This window comes from Pristis pectinata, chromosome 30 (assembly GCF_009764475.1).
Source record: "Pristis pectinata isolate sPriPec2 chromosome 30, sPriPec2.1.pri, whole genome shotgun sequence".
NCBI classification, from domain to species: Eukaryota; Metazoa; Chordata; class Chondrichthyes; order Rhinopristiformes; family Pristidae; genus Pristis; species Pristis pectinata.
In genome coordinates this window covers 9,034,164-9,056,726 of record NC_067434.1, presented here as the reverse complement: position 1 = coordinate 9,056,726, position 22,563 = coordinate 9,034,164, and the positions used below count along the sequence as shown (strand labels likewise).

Below are 22,563 nucleotides of genomic sequence, written 5' to 3'. Positions count from 1 at the left end.
ACCAACCTGCCACTACTGTTCAACACTGGACTTTGACAATAAAGACTCATAATGAGATCCCTGAAACTATGGACCAGAACTAAGGTCATCTGAACCTCAGTAGTTGAACTGCAGTATGAAGACAATGCTTATGTTTGTATGCACTATGAGCCTGAGCTCCAAGCCATTGCTGACTTGTTTTACTGAAGCATACAAAAGCAGGGGACTTGCATTCAACATTCACAAGACAAAGGTCCTCTGCCGACCTACCCTGGTGCACCACACTACCCTCCAACAATAAGTATTTATGCTGAGATTCTAGAAAATGTGGTCCACTTTTCCATTTTGAGAGCCACCTCTCAATGAAAGCAAATATAATGATGAAATTCACCATCTCATTCAATGTATCTGCACAGCTTTGAACATTTGAGGAAAAGGGCACTTGAAGATCCAAGACTCCAGACCTGGCATGGAGTTCATGGTCTACTGGCCAGTAGTGATCCCTGCCCTCCGATATGCTTCTGAGATCTGGACTGCTTACAACAGGTGTCTCAAGGCACTGGAAAGTTATCATGAATTTATTCTCTGTATAATCCTCCAAATTTACTTGAAGTATGAGTAAACCAGCATCAGTATCCTCTCCCTGGCCATCACTGAGGCCCTAGTTACATCCAGTCAGCTACGTTGGGTGGGCTACATTGTTCACATGCCCAACATTAGATTCAGAAACAGGCACTCTTACTCTGAGCTCTATCGTGGGAAGTGATTAGCAGGCGGACAGAGGGAAAGGATCTGCTTAAAATCTCATTGAAGAAGTGCAACACACCCATTTGGAATTCCCAGTGGGAATCACTGGCCCACTCAAAGTGGAAGAGAAGCATTTGAGATGGTATTGGGAACTTCAAGTTCATGCATCAGGAGTACACAGAGACTCTGCATAAACAGGAGGAGGAGTGCAGCACCTTACAAACTGCCCACCCACTTGTCCCACTAGGCAGCTTCTGCTCCAGCTGTGAAAGTGTCTGTGGTTCCCACATTAGCATTGTCAACCATTTTAGGATTCACATAACCAGAGGGGAAGCAAGTCATCCTTGATTCCAAGGAACTGCCTGAGGTAAAAGGTATGATATAAAATTTATGATCTGAATTGAGTAGGCGTTTAAAAAAAAATACATACACCCTGTAATTTTCACTTTAACTGCTGTTTCTGGTACACTGGATATGCAGATTGTCATCACGGTTTCTGGGTTATGAATAAATTAAGAAAATTGCAAGGAATATCTATGTTCATGGAATATTTTATAATAACATTCTTTCTATTTTGCTTCTTACGTATTATATTTGACATTTATATGTTTCAGTGCAGCTCTCTATTGCAAAATTTAGTTATTCATTCCAGTTTTTGCTTTGGTTTGAATGATAAAAAAAAGGACACATATTACAAATGAATTGTTCTTCATTTTCAGAAGATTTGCACCTTACTGGAACGACAAATTAATTCAAGGGATTTTAAATGGAATGCTGCACATTCCAATGAGAAACTTAATTCAAAAAGAGGAGAAAATAATAATTATACATCCAGTGGCATCTGGCTGTGTGTTTAATCTTTGTGTCCTATAACTTGATTGCACATGATGTTTTCAGATTAGTGTATCCTAGCAACTACAGCCATATTCAGTCACAAGACAAACAAACCAACAAACTGAACTGAACTAACATCAATGTGCCTGAAGTAGCCCAAAGTTACGGGAAAATGTTGAAACTGTAGTTGTATCTGGTGAGTTATTTCTAGTTGGTGCTATATCTTATGTACAGCACCCTAACATTATTTATCTTGCTTATAATAAAACATTTTTCTGAGAACAGCATGGAAAATACTTCTGACCAAATAGAATATTTTTTAGTGTGTAGCAAAAGATCAATAGCATTAGCCAATATCGTCAAATAATGCGATTGACATGGTACATTTTGAAGTGCTATACTTCTGGTATTTTTTGCTAAGCTTGCAGTCATCTACAATGATAATTTTTCACTAAATTTATATTGTATTAAATGGAGGAAATATATGGACATAGAATGAATTGATATGATGGTGTTTTGCATTTGTGTGGAAAATTGTTCTTATTGGTAGATTTTTCTTTAAATCACTGTAGGAATATTGAAGAAAAGGTTGGAAAGACAAAATAATTTAGAGGAACTGCACGTTAAGAGACAGTGGGACATAGCCCAAGTCAATCCCTTCTTAAGCACTTCAGATGTGATCTGAATATAAATTAATTATAATTATTTTGTGGATAATAAACAAAAATTACTATTATTTTGAAATGATTCTTATTATTCAAGAATGAGTGAATTACGTCAAATCTATAGCATAGAAACAGCCCATTCAGCCCACTTGGTCTGTTCTTATGCTTATACTATTAAGAGCCTCCCTCCACTCTTGTGGTCTCCCACACTGATCAAATCCTTCTATTTCTTTCTCCACTATTATGCATTGTTCCTCCTTACGTGCATCATTGTATCTCTATTGTCTACTCTGTCTGTCAGTTAATTCCACATTCTTATTACCACTGCTTAGAATAAAATGCTCAGAATTTTTTGTATTCGATTGTTTAATAGTTTCCTTTCATTTATGCCCCAGTATTCTGGCTTCGAACATATATTTCACTATTGAAACTTTCCATCATTTTAAAGATCTCTGTCATGCCACCTCCTTTCTGGAGAAAGAACATCAACCTTTCTTAATTTTTTTTTTGCAAGTTACACCTTCTCAATTCTGGTAACAATCCTTACTACAACTTTTCAAGAGTTGCAAAATCCCTTCTTTAGTTTGAAGGTCAACATTATACATAATGTACTGATCACGGTTTACCTAGCTTCTATATACAGTACATATCTAATGTCCTTCCTTGTTTATGAATTACATTCCACTGGAAATGAACCCCATTATTTTGTTTTCATGTGTCACAGACATATCCATCTGTGTTGCTAACATTCAGGTGTTATGTATTTGTAGTGCTTTGTCTCTTTTGCCCATTTGTTTCTCCCCATCCTAGAATTATGTGGCATCTATATTCTAATCAAAATGAACAAACTCATACTTCACTATATTGAATTTTATTTGCTATTTATAGGCAAATGTTTTTACATCTTCCTGTATTTTGGTATTTTGCTGTTGATTCCTTCTAATTTGGTATCATTAACAACTTTTTACATCATTTCTTAGTCCAAATCATTTTCTTGTGGGGAATGACTGCTCCACTTTCTGCCACTCGGAAAAATTTCTGCTACTTTACGCTGCAGCACACACTCTAATCTTTTCCATTCATCTCTGATGAAGCACTTCAGCAAAGGGCTTGTGAAATTTTATTTTATTGTTTCTCTTTTCTTCAAAAATGTCAGTATGCTTGGGGAAACAATTTTCCTTTAGATATTCATAGAAAATATTTGCTATTGTAATCTCTACCTCTCAATGGTTTCTTATCTAATCTTTTAATGAAACTCCAAGCATTTCTTTTATCTTCAACTGTAAACTTATTAGTACATAATCTGGATTTATCTATTTTAAGCATGGAACTGCAGTCCTCTGCTCTATTTCTGTTTCTATTTAAGTTTATATACTAGTCTCTTTCAATGTCCCAGAATGCAAAATAGATCGACAAATCAAAATAGATCAAAATCATCAATTTAGCTATGTTTTCCTGGCATCTCCTTTCTTGGTTGTTCAATATCCCTTTTGACTTCTGCCATTGCTGAAATTTTCCCTTTTTTAGTCTTTTCAGTGAATGTGATGCAAAGTACCTGTTCATTATCACTGCTAATTCAAGAACAACAGTAACAATATGCATTTATTTAGTGCCTTAATATTGTAAACTGCTTCAGAGGAGCTTGATAGTAATCTCCGTTCCACTGGCCAGTGCACAAACACTACCTGACCTAAAATGTATTCCAAGTTTCTGTTACTGTTTAGGTTTCCCACACCTACAGCATATTTCTTTTTTTGTTTACTTTGCCACCCATAACTCATTAAAAGGCACTAATTCAAGTGCTGGCAGGAAGAAAAATCAATTCATTGATAAACTGATATAGATTTCCCATGGACAGGAATTTTCTGCAGAAGTTCTTAGTTTTCTTATGGAAGGACCCAGTCTATGATCGAATGGCAGAGCAGACTCGATGGGCCGAATGGCCTAATTCTGCTCCTGTGTCTTATGGTCTTATGATGGGGTCTACTTTCTTTCTTCTCCTTTTATACAGTTAATTATCATCCAGTCAAAATGATCCTGTGTGTAGTGCCTTGCAGTGTATTAGGTATAAAAATCCTTAATTCTGGTACTCTATGTTCTTTAGTGGCTTCTTTTCATGAACATTTACCTGGAAATTGGATCGTATAACAAGTTTGGGCAATCACAAAACTAGACTAGGCACTTTCTGTTGAGACCAATGGTAGTGTATCTATTTTTTTCCCCAGCTTCAGACATGGATCAAGCAGGGATCATTATTTGCACCATGCCTGTTTCTGCCTGCACCAACATAAATTGAAAATGAAAGCTCCACATCATGATCATTGTGGGACAAGACCACAATCTAAGAGCACATAACCCTAGTTATTGCTTATCTCAATACTTAAAGAGATATGATGCTGACTTCAGGACTCCTAACTGGGCAGCTTCAGAACTGATTGCAAATTGTTCAAAAAAATTTCAAAGTCCACATGGTGTGCTACAATACGATACGATACGATATCTTTATTAGTCACATGTACATTGAAACACACAGTGAAATGCATCTTTTGTGTAGAGTGTTCTGGGGGCAGCCTGCAAGTGTCGCCACACTTCCGGCGCCAACACAGCATGCCCACAACTTCCTAACCTGTACGCTTTTGGAATGTGGGAGGAAACCGGAGCACCCGGAGGAAACCCACGCAGAGACGAGGAGAACGTACAAACTCCTTACAGACAGTGGCCAGAATTGAACCTGGGTTGCTGGCGCTGTAATAGCGTTACACTAACTGCTACACTACAAACAGGAAGCATTCTTTCTCCAACTGAGACACTCATTCTATTGTGATACCACTGTCAGCACTCCACTACTGGAGACATAGGTATAGGAATGGCTTACTACTCAGTGGAACTCTAAAGGAAGTCTACTTCTATAGTGTCTTAAAAAAACATTTTTGCTGGAGCTCTCTGATAAGTAATGAATTTGGAAGCTTAGTATTTCCACGGCTGTCATCACTGAGATATGTGGCCTTCCACAGGAAAACCTTTGGCAACACTCTTGTGCCTGGCTTGCTCTCTCAAAGTCCCATTGACTCTGGTCTTCCTCTCCACACGATCATTCCAAAGAGCCACAGCATGCTTTTCAATCTGCTGCTCACTGCGTCATGAGAAAGATCATTGATGCAGTGTACTTGCAGTGGAATGATTTTACCTATTTTGATTTCAGTGAGGAAGAGATGGCATTGAGTCATATGCCACTGAGTGCTTCCTTGAAGCACATCGACCTTTTCATCAACAGGGTTGGTTCTGATTCCTGAAATGTACAGGTAGATTTGGATCATGAGAAAAATTACTTCTTGTGCAGAACATTTTTCTGGGAACCACATGACTTGATCATCCTGAGATAGTCCACAAAGCCCTGAGGGATGGATCCTGGTGTGATGATCATCTCTGTCGATGACTGTTCATGTCAATGTATTCAATAATTACAGCAGCTGAATATAAATATAATGAGTGCCACCAAAGTATCAGAATGACAGTGGAAAAATCCAAAGGTCTCCTGAAGGTAAGATTTAATTGCTTTCATGACAATAAACTCGACTTTGACACACCAAGTAGACGTGAAGACTTCATTATTATGTATATTACGAGGAGGAATTTCTTCAGCCAGAGGTTGGTGAATCTGTGGAATTCGTTGCCACAGAGGGCTGTGGAGCCGAAGGCATTGGGTGTATTTAGGGCAGAGATCGATAGGTTCTCGATGGTAAGGTGGTTACGGGTTACGGGGAGAAGGTGGGAGAATGGGTTTAAAGAAAAAAATCAGCCATGATTGAATGGTGGAGCAGACTTATGGGCCGAATGGCTAATTCTGCTCCTATATCTTATGGTCTTACGTGCTGTATGCTGCACAACCTTGTTAATTGAAGACAACAGCTGGTGCTGGAGGAAAAGCAGTAAGGAGACCCAGAGTCTGGGAGCTATAAGGCAGATCCTGGAGAGCAGCAAGAGGACTAGCAAGAAGGTGGTGGCTTCCAGGGATGTCCTCGCTCAGCATCCACAATCCTTAGTTGAGCCCATGAAGAAGGTATTGTCCACGTGGGCTCCATGATAGACACCTTTTGCAGGGACCCTGCAAAATAACAGTACCACATGCAAACAATAAACATCTGACATGCCAATCATTACCAAGAACGTGGTACATGGCAAGGGAGATCATATGATGCACAATAATTCCTCAAAACCTGCTTGGCTGATTGTAGTACGTGAATAAATGAATCTCTGATCCAGTTACTTACACTGTTTGCTACAACTTTTTTGCATTTCCTAATGTGTTCTACCTTGCTTGAAGAAATTTGACTTCCATATCCAAGAGGACGAAAATCTTTCCAACTAAAAACAACTTGAGAACTTGAACATTTTTGCAGGTCAATAGATTGTAAATGCATGCAAGGAATATCTTGCAGAGAAACTGACAAACAAAAGAAGAACTAAACATAATGACATAGAGAGGCAGAGTGGGTGGGAGATCTGGAATGCAGAAATTAAGCTGATAAAGCTAAAGTAGAGTGACATTTTGAAAGGTGCAGGAAAAAGAGATTCGTTCAGTACACTGGGTTTTCTAACTAATGGCATATAAACATGGAAACGTAATACATTTGAATTTTCTTCAAATTTCCATACGATTGATTACAAGTTTCTTTTCAGATTTTGTTTTGCCAGAAAATCACTGTTATTGGGCACAGACATAGTCATATGTAATAGAAGAGGATTACACAGTAATGCCAAAAATTTCAAGCAAATTAAGGCTGTTACAGATGTGTATCACATGAGTTTCATCTGTCTTTGTAATGGGATTTTTTTTTAATGCATCAATTCAAAAATTGGATTTGAAGGATTGGAACATAAAGGACTCATATCATTGCTGATTTGAGAATAATACCAATTTAATATCAAAGTGTTAAAAGCAAAAGCTGACAATTAATTAGGCAGTAAATCAACAAATATTTTGAAAGTAAATAGCTGTAAAACAGTTGCATTAAAGGGAATTTGGAATTTTTTCTCTAGCTTGTTAAATTCTTTTGCAAAAGGAAAGCAGTTTAAAGATTATTGGACCAAATCCTCCTGGAGAGATAAGCTTCATAACATGTTTTGTTAATTAAATTTTCTTTTGTACCCTTCAGTTTGAATATACCTTATGGCGTAACTTGTTGGAAATCCAAGCTGATAACAGCAAAGTGAAGATAAAGTGAACAGCAGAACCAGCAGTGTATCTCCTTAACCAAAGAGTCTTAAGGATTGAGAAATAAACAGAAGAACGATAGAAAGGTAGGTATATTAGAATCAAGGCGAGTATATTAAAAACATGAATTTAGAGAAGAAAAACAAAAGGAAGGATGGAAAAATATGATTAAAAGTGTACTTTAATTATTAACTTTGAGACCTAGCTCTCTGAAACACACTTAGTGGGTAAATCCAGCAAGTTCTTAAAAAAATTACTTTGTTTCAATCCTCAAATTGTATTCCAGATTTATTAATTACTATTTCTCACCACAAAATAATTGATATCCATGCATTTCATGTTATTAGGAGTTTGTAGATTCACTACTGAGGCAAATATTTTCTAATATATGGAGTATTTTATCTGTGATACTTCACCAACAATCAAGGAATAGTTCATCAGCACTTCATTTTAAGTAGTAAATTGGAAGTTTTACCATGTATTCCTGTCACCAATCTGTCTACACTTCCCAGTGTGTTGACCCATGTCAATGAAACATTATATTTGAAATGTATGTTGAACAAGAATAAACAGCAATTTAAAGGTTTATCAATTTTCATCCTTATTAAATATTCTTAACACATCAGTTGATCTGCTTACCCAATTCCTGTCACGTTCATATTCTTTTTAATGAACTTAAGTAGTAACCTGATTTGCTTTTAGTTTCTATTCAAGTCCTATTTCCTATCCATTCTATCTTGTTACCTTTCACAGGTTTCCTTCCAATTATTAAAGGCAACAAGCAATGTCCTTACCAAGGCTCTGCTTCTCACTAAGGGAACACCACCTTTATAACAAAAACATTGACAACCTTCCCTTTGTTTACAAGCATGCAGTATGATAATAACTGCATTGACCATCCATATTACATTGAGTTGTACTGTTTTCAGTTATAGCTGAGATGGTGTAGGTGCTCTCTAAATGTTTTAGCCATGCATTTTAACATGGAGGAAAATACCCCATTTGAAATAATTAAGCTATTTCCTTTGTCATACTGGAATGCAGTGTTCCCAAGTGTAATGTTAAGATTTGATATGAAAGTATGTAATTCCTAAATTCTGCCATTAATCTTGTTTGCTTTTATTGGAGCTTATTGATCACTTTAGTTAGAACCTGTCTTGAATATCAGGCAAAACCAGAGCATTAATAAAGGCATTAGAACACTTTCAGCCTTGAAAAGTGCCTGGGGCAATAACATAGAACAACTTGATCTGTAGTTTGAAACACAGGTGAAACATTGTGCTGCAATGTTTGTATGTTTACAACATGAGACTTGCTAAACAAAATTGTTGTCTAAGCCGTCTTCAATCTCTTCAGTTCTAAGTTACTGCCCTCTTTCCTCCCCTTCCTTCTCATAAAGCACCGTAGTAGTAATGACAGGACTGAAATGGTTTCTATTTTCAAAGTCATTGCATTATGAGATCATCAGACATCATTTCATTTTGCAAGAGTGTGTACATGCACAAAAGCCTATTGTCAAATATTTACTGAGTTTAAATTGGTTTGATTAGGGCATACTGTTTTTACTTATTATTATTGTTCTTTCTTTGTACATCTCTTTATGTGTGAAGAATTTACATAATGGCAGCAGCAATGAGTGAAGTACCATCATTGAAATCTGAACAGGAGTAAGTATGGCGTAATATGATTAAGCAACTCAATTTTCTTCTACTTCTGCTGTGCTTTCAATGGAATGTAACTTGGTAAATTGGTATTTCAAACAACTCATCAAGGTCTGATGAATTTAGTCAGAATTGTCAGTCGGGTTGTGGCTGTCCTAAATAAGAGAAGTATTCGTTGTCCAAAGATGCTGATCAAAATGGCAGTTATTTGACTGACTCTAAATGTGCACTTCTCATCTGCGATGTCATACTTTTCATGCCTTTCCTGGTCCAATAAAAGTAAATTATTTATTTCAAATACTTAGATTTAGTTTTGATTGACCCTCACATAAAAACAAAGATCTCTTGTGTATCCCCACTTCAGTTGTTCCACCACTGATACCTGCCCCTCTGGTGGCCTGGGCCAAAAGCTCTTAAATTCACACCAATATATAATTCCATTCCTCCTAATATAAGTTCCTCCTTTGAACCCAACCTCCGATCAAGCTTTTCATCACACTGCCCTACCCTTTCTTTAGTGAGGAGTCAATTTTTGACAGATCAAATTCAACAATGCTCAAGGAAGCTGGACCACAGATAGCTACTTGAAAATGAAATTAATTAATTCACTGTGACTTACATAATCACATCAGCACAAACTTTGCCTGGTTCCATCTCTGTAATGTTGCTTGACTCTGCCCCTATGTAAGCTCATCCTTATTTATACCATTATTACCTGATTATTTTTGCCTGGCCTCTCTCAATCAACTTTATAAAACAGAGGTCATCAAAATTTTGTTGCCTTTGCCCTAACTCACACTGCTGGCTGGCCCGATTTGCTCTTGGTTAAGCTATGACTCTGTTTTAAAAATAACATTCTTGATTGTAAGTCCTTTAACAATTATGCCTGTTCTTTCTCTGTCATATCCAATAGTGCATCCCCGGCTATTTTGTTATGTACCAGCAACAAAAGAAACACACCGAGTCATGTATAGGTGTTAGAAACTATTTTATTAATAACTACTTATGATAATAAGAAAAGTAAAAATGTTAGATATTAAACATTAAACCCAAAACTAAACTCAAAGTGTGTGTGTGTGTGGCAAATTCCCAAACTCCAAGTCCAGGAATCATTCTCAAAGTTCAGTTCAGCAAGTCATAAGGTGAAACGTGAGCAAAGGCTTTTGCAAAACCACCGTTGACTGAAGAGAAAATGTAGAGAGAATAGAGAGAAATTACAAAATCCAAATGTTCCACGATGGAACCCATACGACACCTCAGTCACTGATGATCTCCACTGCTTTGTTCCGAAGTATCTGTTACACCGAAGGCATTCAAGACGTGGCCATCCACAGAAATACCTGTTTCCCTCTACAGGTTAACAACAAAGTGGACTCCACTGGATTACTCCAAAAATCCATATGTGGATTGTAGTGACAGTCACAGTTATTGTTTTTCATCCATCGATACAGAGACCAGCAGGCAGTGTCTCTCTCTTCCTCTCTCTCTTTTCTGACTGAACAATAAACGTCAGCACATTGTTATCTTCTGCTGTTGTAATGATGCCACACACACACACACACACACACACACACACACACACACACACACACACACACACACACACACACACACACACACACACACACACACACTACTGTACTATGTCTTGAAGGGACATTCACCAAATAGCAACCTAATCCGTAACAGTATAGCATTCCAGGATATTTACATTCCTCCAGTAATGATCACTTCATCCTCCTGAGTTTATTCATGCCATCATGCCTTTAGCTCCATTCCTTCCCAGATCTTCCCCTTTCTCTACCTGTCTTTTCTCCTTTAAGAATCTCCTTAAAATCTGCCTGTCCAAACAAGCTTTTGGTTTAGTGCATGAGCTTGTAAAGCTGGCCTAGTGAACATTAGGGAACAAATGTCTAAATTGGAAGAGCTGATATACAGACGAGTAAAGCAAGATTCTGGCATAATGACGTACACAGAATCAAACCTTTCAGCCAACATCACAGACTCTCCATCACAATCTCTCAGCACACCTTGTCTTCACCAGAGGTTGGAACACTATGGTATACATTTAGGATGGAGTAATCCAAAGAGTCTTTCATAGCATCATGTCCAACATGAGCAAGAAAACCTCCTCCTGATTACTACCCACCATCTTCCCTCAGCTGATGAATCAGTACTCCTTCATGCTCAACATTTCTAAAAAACAAGGGCATAGATGGCTGAGGTTCTTCATTGTCCTCCATCAAGAGTGACAATGTAGCAACACCACCTACTGAGCTACTCAAGTCCTGAAAGACATAATTTACAGATTAGGAATATAGCAGGTGATAATTTTAAAAAAGTAAGATTATTTGACATTATTTTCATCAGTCTACCAAACCAGTATTGCAGATTCATCTGTTCATGACAGTATCGGTTGAAGCAATTGCAGCAAAGTCCTTGTGGACACTATGTTCTGTTTTACACAAGATCACATTCCATTGCATTCTGTGAAAGTATGGTGGCTCATACTTGGGCATCCATGCAATGTTGTGGGGTATCAACAGCAGTAGAATTGTATTCCCATACATCCTGCAATCATATGGCCCTCGCTCTACCATTACTATCAACACAGGGCAACTTCTTCATTGAAGATTGCAGAATAACATGCTTGGAGCAGCACAAAGCTGCAACACAGGTACACATGTGTATTAAACAGTATAATCAGCAGGAGAGCAATTCAACAACCAACAGATCAGCTCAAAGCTCTAACCCCATTACTTCTAGTTGTGAATACTGGTGGACAATTAAACAATGTGACGAGGAGATTTCAAGAATATCCCTGATTTCAACATCCTGGGGCCCAGGCAAAGAAAAGAATGAAGTATTTGCAATCATATTCAGTCAGTTGTGGTGAGTGGATGATCCACCTCAGTGTCCTCCTGTGATCCCCTACCATTACAAAGTCAGTCATCAGCCAATTTGATTCATGCCCCATGATATCAGGAAATTACTGAAAGCACTGGGTACAACAGAAGTTATAGGCAACATCCAGGCTCTAGTACTATTCCAGTGAAATTACAATACCTTCAACCAAAACATTGTGGCGAATTATTACCAACTCAGTCAATCTCAATCGTAAGTAAAATGATGGAAGGTGATGCTAGTGCTATCAAGTGTCACATACACCACTGCTCACTATTGCTCAGGTTGAGTTTCTCCAGGGACACACAGCTCCTAATCTCATCATAGCTTCAGCGTATACATGGACAAAAAAGCTGGATTCTGGAGGTCACAGAGACATACAGCACAGAAATAGGCTCTTGGGCCAGAGTCTGTGGTGACCATCAGTCATTCATTTACACTAATCCTATGTTAATCCCCTTTGGAATTCTCCCCATATTCTCATCAATTCCCCCAGATTCTATCATTCACCTACACACCATGGGCAATGTACAACAGCCAATTAACCAATCAACCTGTCAGTTTGGTCACAGGGAAAAAGTGCAAATCCCACACAGACAGCACCCAAGGTCAGGATTGAACCAGGATCTCTGGCACTGTGAGGCAACCACTCCATTAGCCGGGCTACTGTATTGCACTGGTGGCATGGTGAGGTGATAGTAACTACCAATAACATTATTCCCACATTTGGCTGCATGGCAATGAGGATGCTTGGTAAAACTGAAATTAATGGGTGATCCTCATTGAAGTTTTCCCTTTAAAACTCTTCAGTGGCTGGAGTCATACATTACACAAAGGAAGATGCTTATGGTTACCGGATGTCAATCATCCAAGCCCCAAGATATCACTGCAGGAGATCCTCAGTGCAGTGTCCTAGTCACAGATATCTTCAACTGCTTCATCAATAACATGTCTTCGATCATAATGCCAGAAATCAAGATATTTGCTGGTGGTTGCACATTGCTAATTTCCATTCAGAATTCCTCATAAACGAAGTAGCCCAAACCTGCATATGTCAAGACCTGGACCACATTCAGGCATCTGCTAGTAGGTGTAAAGTGACATTTGCACCACACAAGTTCAAGAGAGTCTAACCATCTACCCTTAATGTTCAATGCTTTTGCATCACTGACCTCCCCATCATCAACAACCTAGAGGTCAACATTGACTGGAAAATTAACTGGACTAGCCACATGAATACTGTGGCTATAAGAGTATGTTAGAAGCTAGGTATCCAACAACATTCTGATGACAGGTCATGATTGTTTGAGTGTTACAAGATTCACAACCTTAAATACTTATCACTCACTGTCCTGACATAGAAATATATTACTGTTCCTTATTTTTTCAATATTAATTGTAACATCAACAACACTTTGGGAGTGTGTTTATCAGAAGACTTCTGCAGTTTAAGAATGTGGCTCTCCACTATCTTCTGAAGAGCAGAAAATGCTGCCATTGTCAGCTCATGCATACCCATATTTCATAAATAAATTAAGAAAAATCATCTTTCCGTGTAGCTCAGTGTAAAATTTTCTTTTATATATGTAAAATCTTGTGATGTTTTACTGTTTTAAAGACATTACATAAATATAACTTTTTACTGTTATTGTTATAGGTAATCACAGACATAGGCATTGAGAGGAAATATTAAGGCAGGGAAGTTTAGAGCTTAGGTCCTAGGCAGCTGAAAAAATAGCCACCAATGACTCTCAGTGAAAACTGGGATAATGCAAAGATCACAGAAAGTTGTGGGACTGGAGGAAGATTCGGGGAATGGGATTAACAAAACCATGAAGTGAGTTATAAACAGGAATGAGATTAGTTAAATGCCAAATGATTTTCTTAAAGCAGATTACATATGATTTATTCTTTTCTATAAAACCATTTAAAATATGCCAGTGATTTGATTCTTCTTCAGACATTTCTAAAATAGTATCTTAATGTCTTTATATTCTTCTGAAAGCTTTAGGAAGACATCAGTGAAGGAAACAATGGAAAAATTAGGTCAACCAGTGCTTGATCCATTCAAAAACAAGCAAGAGCTGACATTGACGAAGAAATCAGGCTCAATGCCTCTTAATTCACTACTACGCTTCAGTCTTGGTACCGAAAGGCCACAGTCAAATAGCAGTACACGCTTTGGAATGCTGAGCCATCACTCCTTTTTCTCAAGGCATAATCCTCACCCTCATCGAGTAACACATATCAATGGTAAGACCTTCCAGTAAACATTTATATGCTTTCTTTCACCAGGCAGACATGGTTGAAGAAAGTACTTCATCCCTTGTATTGCATTTATCCAGAAATAATTATCTAGCCATAAACATGTTCTAGATGATTTCAGAATTTTCCTCTACTGACACAGAACTTCATTTCTTGCCACACCGCTTGCCTGAAGAAAAACTTCTTAGCTTTGACTTTCAATTTGTTCATGTGCCCCTTATCCTACTTCGTTTTCAATTCTCATGTAGTATTGAAGACCTTTTCATATTTTTATTACCTGGTTCACACAAATGCTTGTGTAAATCAGGTAATATTACACAATATCTTTGTTAGTGATATAACTTATACCTACCATACATCAAAGAACATAAACTGACAAAAGCTTATTTCTGTCACTCAAGAATCTCAGGATAGATATTCTATTCTGATCTAGTATCATTGTCCATATCTGTAATATCTTTATGATCTGTATTAAATGAAGCATGCCATATCTGCCTAGTATCTGGAGCCAACAGTGAAACCCAGCGATCAAACAGAGAACTTCTACTAATGACCTGTTTATCCAGGAATCTCTACTGGGTCAAAATGTTTCTAGTCCAACAAGAAAAACTATTACATTATTGAGTTTTGGGAAGTTAAATGGAGCAAACCAGTAATATGATTGCAGTATAACAATTGGGAAATGGAAACCATACCAGAATTAGGTTCCAGATATGAAAGGAGGATTGTGGGGCCAAGGATGAGTGTGGTAGTTTGGAGAAGGCAAATTTCAATAAGATAAAAAAGGGGTTGGGTCCAAATGACAGGGCATGAAAATCAACAGCCAGAACAACAGTGGAAAATTTTCATTGTATAATGTACAAAAAAAATGCAGTTCTTAAAAGTCAAAACTGTGTGCATCAAAATAAATTATGTGGGAAACAGGGAGATATTGTGTGGAAAAATTAAGCAGAAACAAAATTAAATAAAGCCAAATGAATAAAGCTAGGGCTAACTGCTGTAGATAAACTGAATATCGAAATGGCAAAAATAAGATCAGAAGAGCGAAATAGATTTATATGACTGACTAGCAAAATTTTCTCAAAATATGAAAAATAAAAGGAGAGTTGAGATAGGGAGTGTCATTTAAAAGGGGAAATCTAATTAAAGAGAATGAAAGTTAGATGCATTAAATTTTACAAAAGTTAGCAGTTAATCTGTATACAGTAATAAAGTGACCAGTTGCTAATTAATATTCTACATGCAAAGGCCAATCTGTTGACAGCAAGCTCCCATCATCAACAATGTGACTATAACCAGATTATCTGATTTGGTGATGTTTGAAGAATAACCATTGGTCATGACACATGGGATTAGTCCCATTGTCTTCTTTAAAACATCCTTCGTAATTACTTACATCCAACCAAGAGAGCAATTAGGCCCTGAAAAACCATAGCTCTGACAATCAACCATTCATGGAGTGTCAGCCCAGGAATTAGTGATCAAGTATATGGAGTGGTACCTGCTATATAGCATTTTGATTGAGAGGCAGGAGTGCTACCAGTTGAGCCACAATGGACTCCAAATGACTGGATAAAGGGAATACAACAAATATAAGATATATCAATTTCCAGATTGTATTTGATAACACACCTCCCAAGGCAAAAGGGGCAGCACAGTGGCACAACTAGTAGAGACATTGCCTCACAGTGCCAGAGTCCTGGATTCATTCCACATCCTAGGTGTTCACTGTATGGAGTTTGCACGTTCTCCCCATGACTGCATGGGTTTCATCCCAGTGTTGCAGTTCCCGCCCACATCCTAAAGACATGTGGGTTGGTAGGTTAATTGGCCACAATAAATTGCCCTTAGAGTATAGGTGAATGGTGGAGCCTTGGGAGAGTTCATGAGAATGTGAGGAGAATAAAAAGTGGATTAACGTAAGATTGGTGTAAATGGGAACTTGATAGTCAATGCAGATTCAGTGGGCAGAAGGGCCCGTTTCAGTGCTGTATCTCTCTATAACAATGGCAATTGTGAGAAAAAAATCAATACAATGGCATTAGAGAAGTATAACAACAAATAGTAAATTAGTGGATTAATAGAAAATAAATGAAAATCAAAACAACTGCAGATTCTGGAGATCTAAAATAAAAAAAAAGAAAATGCTGGGAATACTTGGCAGTCAGGCTGCATCTGTGGGAAGAGAAACAGAGTTAAAGCTTCAGGTCGAAGCCCCTTCATCAGAACTGGGAAAGAGAGAAAAGAAGCTTGTAAAGCCGTAGGGAAGGTGGGGGGGCGGTGAGGAGGGGAGAGGGGAGGGGGGATGTTCGAGATAACAATGGGGATAATCTGTAAACAAGGTTATCTGGTGAGAGCAGTAAAAGAGAGAATATAGACAAAAGAATGTAGGAGCTATGAAATGAAGAGAAGATGTGCCCAGCAGGGGAGAAAAAGAAAAGGAAGCAAGCAAGCCGAGCCAATATCACCCATGGATAACTGATACAGATAGAGAAATCAAGTTAACTGAATTTGTAGAATTCAATATTAAGCCCAGAAGGCTGCAATGTCCTCAGATGGAAGATGAGATGCTTTTCCTCAAGCTTGCATTGGGCATCATTGTAACAATGCAGGAGGCCACAGACTGATAGGTCAGGGTGGGAGTCGGATGGAGAATTACACTGGCAGGCCACAGGAATCACAGGGTCACTCCTGCAGACTGAATGCAGGTGCTCTGCAAAGCAGCCACTCAACTTGTGTTTAGTTTCTCCATTGTAAAGGAGACCATACTGTTACCACTGACTGTAGTACATGAGATTGGAAGAAGTGCAAGTGAATCTCTGCTTCACCTGGAAAGACTGTTTTAGTTCCTGGATGTTGGGAAGGGAAGATGTGAAAAGACAAGTGCTATATTGTCTGTGGCTTCAAGGGAAAGTGCTGTCAGAAGCTGAGTGGTTGGTGGGAGGAGAGGGGAGATGCCCAATGGTGAAATTGCAGAAAATGATCTGTTGGACGAGAAGGCTGATGGTGTAAAAGCTGAGGAACAGAGGTTCTCCTTAGAAAGCGAAATTACATCCAAATAATTTTAAAAAGTAAAAAAAATGAATTCTTTTAAAATCACATTCAATTTATGCAAATGAATTTAAAAAATAACAGTAATTGGAATTTGAAGAAAACAAGTCGTATACCTGTTCCCACCTCTCTGGTGAAGGTAGGCATCCCCATTCTGTGGCTGGGGTAAAGCTGAGAAGCCAGATAAAATACGTATCTGCTTCCCCAGCTCAGCACATTACAGAATCCTCCAGATTCAGTGAAGAGCGAGCACTACTCTACCGAACTGCTGACTGGCAATCAGCATGATCTTGCCCAGTATCTTTAAGGTAGTGAATGAGAGAAGATCAGGTTTGATTCCATTTCTGATGATTACTGAAATTGTCCTTTAGAAGGTATAGTCACTTAGACCTCTGGGACGGAGAGAGACCTTACTAATTATTTCTACTGAAACAGTAAATACATTCTAACTTACTGTATGTTTAAATTCCTAGTCAGTTGCTTGATCCAATTTATCTCTATTAAAAGGGTAGAAAAAAATTTGATCTGGAATTTTAAAATATTGATGTCATAGTTTAGGTACAAAACATTATTGGTCATCATTGTCTCAGGAATTGCATCCCATATCTATGAAACCAACAACAGAAGAAAAATTACTCTTGTGCTCTTTTCATGTGTTCTTTTCCTATCTTTTCTTTTTAATAGGACTCAATGGGATGCCTGTTTGCACAGTAAATGATGATTGGCATGTCAACACTCCGCTTTCACCACATCCATTGATAAAGAGCCAATTTCCAACCACAGTCCTGGGAAGGCTTGGATTGCCTATCAGTATTTTCCAATGTAATGCCTTCGGTGATGGAAGCATCCCAAAGCCTACCATAGGTTTGTATTGTTACTGACATATCAATGCACACTGGGAGACAATAAAGATCCTGCAACGAAAGCTTGACAGCATTGCATATTTGAAATAAAAATAGAAAGCATTTGTATGCCCTTTGTGGAATGGAACTTGCCACAAATGGAAAGAGATCTATGAGAGTTAATGGATTTAGAACACAGAACGTAGAAAAGTACAGCATAGGAACAGGCCCTTAGGTCCTCCATGTCTGCACGGACCATGATGCCACATTAAACTAATCCCAGGAGACACAAGAGACTGCAGATGCTGAAATCTGGAGCAATAAACAATGTGCTGGAGGAACTCATCGGGTCGAGCAACATCTGTGGGAGAAAAGGAATTGTTGACATTTTGGATCGAAACTCTGCATCAGGTCCAGATGCAGGGTTTCAACCAGAAACATTGACAATTCCTTTCCTCCTACAGATGCTGCTCAAACCGCTGAGAGTTCCTCCAGCAGATTGTTTGTTAAACTAATCCCATTTACCTGCACATGGTATGTATTCCCTGTTCATGTGTCTATCTAAATATCTCATAAATGTTGGTATCATATTTGCTTCTACTGCCTTCCCTGCCAGCCCGTTCCAGGTACCTACCACTCTCTTTGCAAAACAAAACATGCCTCACAAATCTCCATGAAATTTCCCCTTCTCACTTAAACCTATGCCCTCTAGTATTTGGCATTTCCACCCTGGGGAAAAAGACTCTGATTATCTACCCCATCTAGGCCTATCATAATCTTATGTACTTTATCAGGTCACCCCTCAGCCTCTGCTCCGGAGAAAATAAACAATTTTCCAAATGCAGCCTAACCAACGTTTTATATAGCTGCAACGTGATTTGCTACCTTTTATATTCAATGCCTCGACCGATGAAGGCAAGCATGGTGTACACAATCTTTACCACCCTATCCACCTGTGTTGCCACTTTAGGGAACCATGGATTTGACCCCAACTAAGACTATGGACTTATTACATATATATCCAAATAGTTTATAGAAAAACATGAGAATATGGATGCTTTGTTAAAAACAAAACACCAAATTGTTAAAAATCAAATTCCAAACATTATGTTGTAAAACTGCGGTATCCTGCCTAGAGTACAGTACTGTAAAAGGTTTTGTTGCTGCAGTATGAAGAGTCATTGAATTCTCAGAGCAGCAGCAAGGAAATTAATGGATTTGAACAGTTTTAGTAAGCTGACTCTTAGCTTAAATAAAGATATTTAAGGTATGATCCACTGAGGCTTTGAAGATTTGTACCCTGTTTAATAGGGTCCAGATAATAAGCCTGAAACAATATTGTGTGAGGGACTCTGAATAGAAGGGCAAGTGTGAGAGTTGTGAAGGACAGAAACAAGAAATTCTTTGTTCATAGGAAAGGTGTTTCAAAAGCTTTAGTGAGTTGCCAGCAAGGTTAATTTCATACTAGGACAATGGACTCATTGAAAAAAGAATAGCTAAATACTACAACAAGGTACCAACAGAGCTGACATTATGGAAGATTAAATTAAATGAGATGGAGGACTCCTCATTCAAAATAAACCAGCTGTCTTGCAATTATGACAAAAGGTAATTTAGTACAATCCCTAAAGCTAAATGCATTTATCAGAGTACGGTTTAACATTGGGCATATTAATCAACATTCAGTCTGCTAGGGTGACCCCGAGTTTCCTGTTACTTGCCATTTAATTCTCATATCTGTCTATAGCCTCTTGCCTTTTTTTATAAAGAAGCCAAATGTAAGCTTGAGGAACAGCACCCCATCTCCTGTTGGGGCACATTGAAACTTTGCAGATACATTATCAAATTCTACAACTGCAGCTAACTTGCCTCCTCTGTTTGTATTAGACCTGGCTATTTCTGCCGTAGGTCATTCAATTGTAATATTGGCTCATTTTCTCTCCATTAGCATTGCTGGGCATTTCCTACAGTTATGCACTTTGCTGCCATTACATTCCATTGTGTTGTCTTCTCTAACTGTCTTCATTATTTCTTGTGTTTCTTTGTTCATGTTCTCTTTCTCTGAGTACCTTTGTTACCTATGAGCTAGATGACTTCATCTAAAACTTTTCTCCATGGCAGTCCTGGCCATGACCTTTCAGAGATATCTCTTTGCCCTATCCATCTGTCCTCTACCCTCTCTGCAACTCAAAGCTGACTTGTTTTCTCTCAGTCCCAGTTGACCTGAAATTTTAACTGTGCTTTGCTTTCCACAGATGCTGCCTGACTTACAGTGTGTTTTCAGCATTTTTAAATTTTATTTCAGATTTCTAGCATCTGAAGTTTCTTGATTTTCAAATATTATTGCAGTGTGGTCACTGGTAACAAAGGTAAATACATCAGCCAACTTGAATACATCAATGAGATGAAATTACTGAATAACATTTTTTTTAATAAATCATATTTATTGAGGGATAAATTTTGGCCAGGATACCCGAGTACTTCTTTATTTCATAGAATCATGGAATCATAGAAAGTACAGCACAATACAGGCCCCTCGGCCCACAATGTTGTGCCGACCTTTAAACCTTTCCTAAAAACTATCTAAACCCGTCCCCCCACATATCCCAATCCTTCCCCCCACATATCCCTTCAATGCCTGGAGATCTTTTTTGCATCTAATTTAGTTGAATGTTTCATCCAAAATGTCTCCAACAATGCAACACTGCCTATATTATGCATGTTGAAATTTCAGCCTAGATTACTCACTGTAATCCAGCATGTCCAAACTTGGAAGGCCGTTTTTAGATCAGAGCAGAAGACTAAAACCCATAATTGTTGCATCAATTTCAATGTTCAAGACGCAGCAAATTGTGAAATCCATTCTTTATGTGCAGTGATTTCAAACAATACACATGTTTGTTTGGTGTCACTTGCACAAAATTCTATCTTGCATGTGAGGCTGACAAGAACACTGAAGAGATACTAATCAAGGGATGCTACTTTACCCGGGCCACTGCAAGAAAGTCCAAGGTCATTATCTTCCTTCTAGTAGGTGCTTACCATCAATACTGCTCACATCCAACAAAACTTCGTTGCTGCTTTCCGTGTCAACGGCATCATTTGCCTGATTCAACCAAATACCATACCCTGTGCACCCTCATAATGTGTGCCTGACTCACCATCATCAATCAGCCTGATCTGGAAAACCAATCCACCTATCCAACCCCATACCCTTCCACTAGAACACGGAACAGTACAGCTTAGGAACAGGCCCTTCAGCCCATGATGTTGTGCCGAACTAATTAAATGCCAAACTAATCCCTTCTGTCTACACAATGTCCATGTTCCTCCATTCTCTGCACATTCATTTGCCTATCTAGGAGCCTCCTAAATGCCTCTATCACATTTGCCTCCACTACCACCCCTTGCAGCACATTCCAGGCGCTTTCTGTGTAAAAAACTTGCGCCACACATCTCCTTTGAACTTATCCCCTCTCACCTTAACTTCATGCCCTCTAGTATTAGACATTTCGACCCTGAGAAAAAGATACTGGCTGTCTACTCTATCTATGCCTCTCATAATCTTATAAACTTCTATCAGGTCTCCCCTAAGCCTCCGCCGCTCCAGAGTAAACAACCAAAGTTTGCCCAATCTCTCCTTATAGCACATGCCCTCTAATCCAGGTAGCATCCTGGTAAACCTCTTCTGAACTGTCTCCAAAGCCTCCATGTCCTTACTACAATGGAGCACCAGAATTGAATGTAATACTCCAGATGTGGCCTAACCAGAGTTTTATAAAGCTGCAACTAACTTCCTGACTCTTGAACTCAGTGCCTCAACTAATAAAGGCAAGCATGCCATATGCCTTCTTTACCACCCTATCAACCTGTGCAGCCACTTTCAGGGAGCTCTATAGACTTGGACCCAAAGATCCCTCTGTACATCAACATTGTTAGGGGTCTTGCCATTAGCAATGTACTATCCCTTTACATTTGATCTCCCTAAGTACAACACCTTGCACCTAGCCAGATTAAACTCTGTCTGCCATTTCTCCACCCATATCTGCAACTAATCTATATCTTGTGTATCCTTTGGCAATCTTCTTCACCATCCACAATGCCACCAATCTCTGTATCGTCTGCGAACTTACTAACCCACCCACCCATATTTTCATCCAAGTCATTCAAATATATCACAAACAGCAAAGGTACCAGTACAGATCCCTACAGAACACCACTAGTCATGAACCTCCAGCCAGAATATGTCCCATCGACCATTGCCTACTGCCTTCTATGGGCAAGTCAACTCTGAATCCAAATAATCAAGTCACCGTGGGTCCCATGCATCTTAATCTTCTGGATGAGCTTACCATGAAGGACCTTGTCAAACACCTTACTAAAATCCAAGTAGACAACAT

General features: G+C 38.6%; 1 protein-coding gene across 2 annotated transcripts in view; it reads left to right on the top strand.

Annotated features, from left to right (window-relative positions):
* The first annotated feature begins 1,670 nt into the window (after positions 1–1,670).
* Positions 1,671–22,563, top strand: part of LOC127584666 (protein TBATA-like) — a 51,886-nt gene continuing 30,993 nt past the window's right edge. For both annotated transcript variants that reach the window (XR_007958417.1, XM_052041524.1), the window contains exons 1-5: positions 1,671–1,756; positions 7,382–7,526; positions 9,051–9,107; positions 14,011–14,258; positions 18,006–18,185. Coding sequence is in view for 1 of the 2 variants with exons in the window: in XM_052041524.1 (XP_051897484.1) it covers positions 9,061–9,107; positions 14,011–14,258; positions 18,006–18,185 (475 nt within the window). In the remaining variant the exon portion in view is untranslated. The remainder of the gene's footprint in view (positions 1,757–7,381; positions 7,527–9,050; positions 9,108–14,010; positions 14,259–18,005; positions 18,186–22,563) is intronic.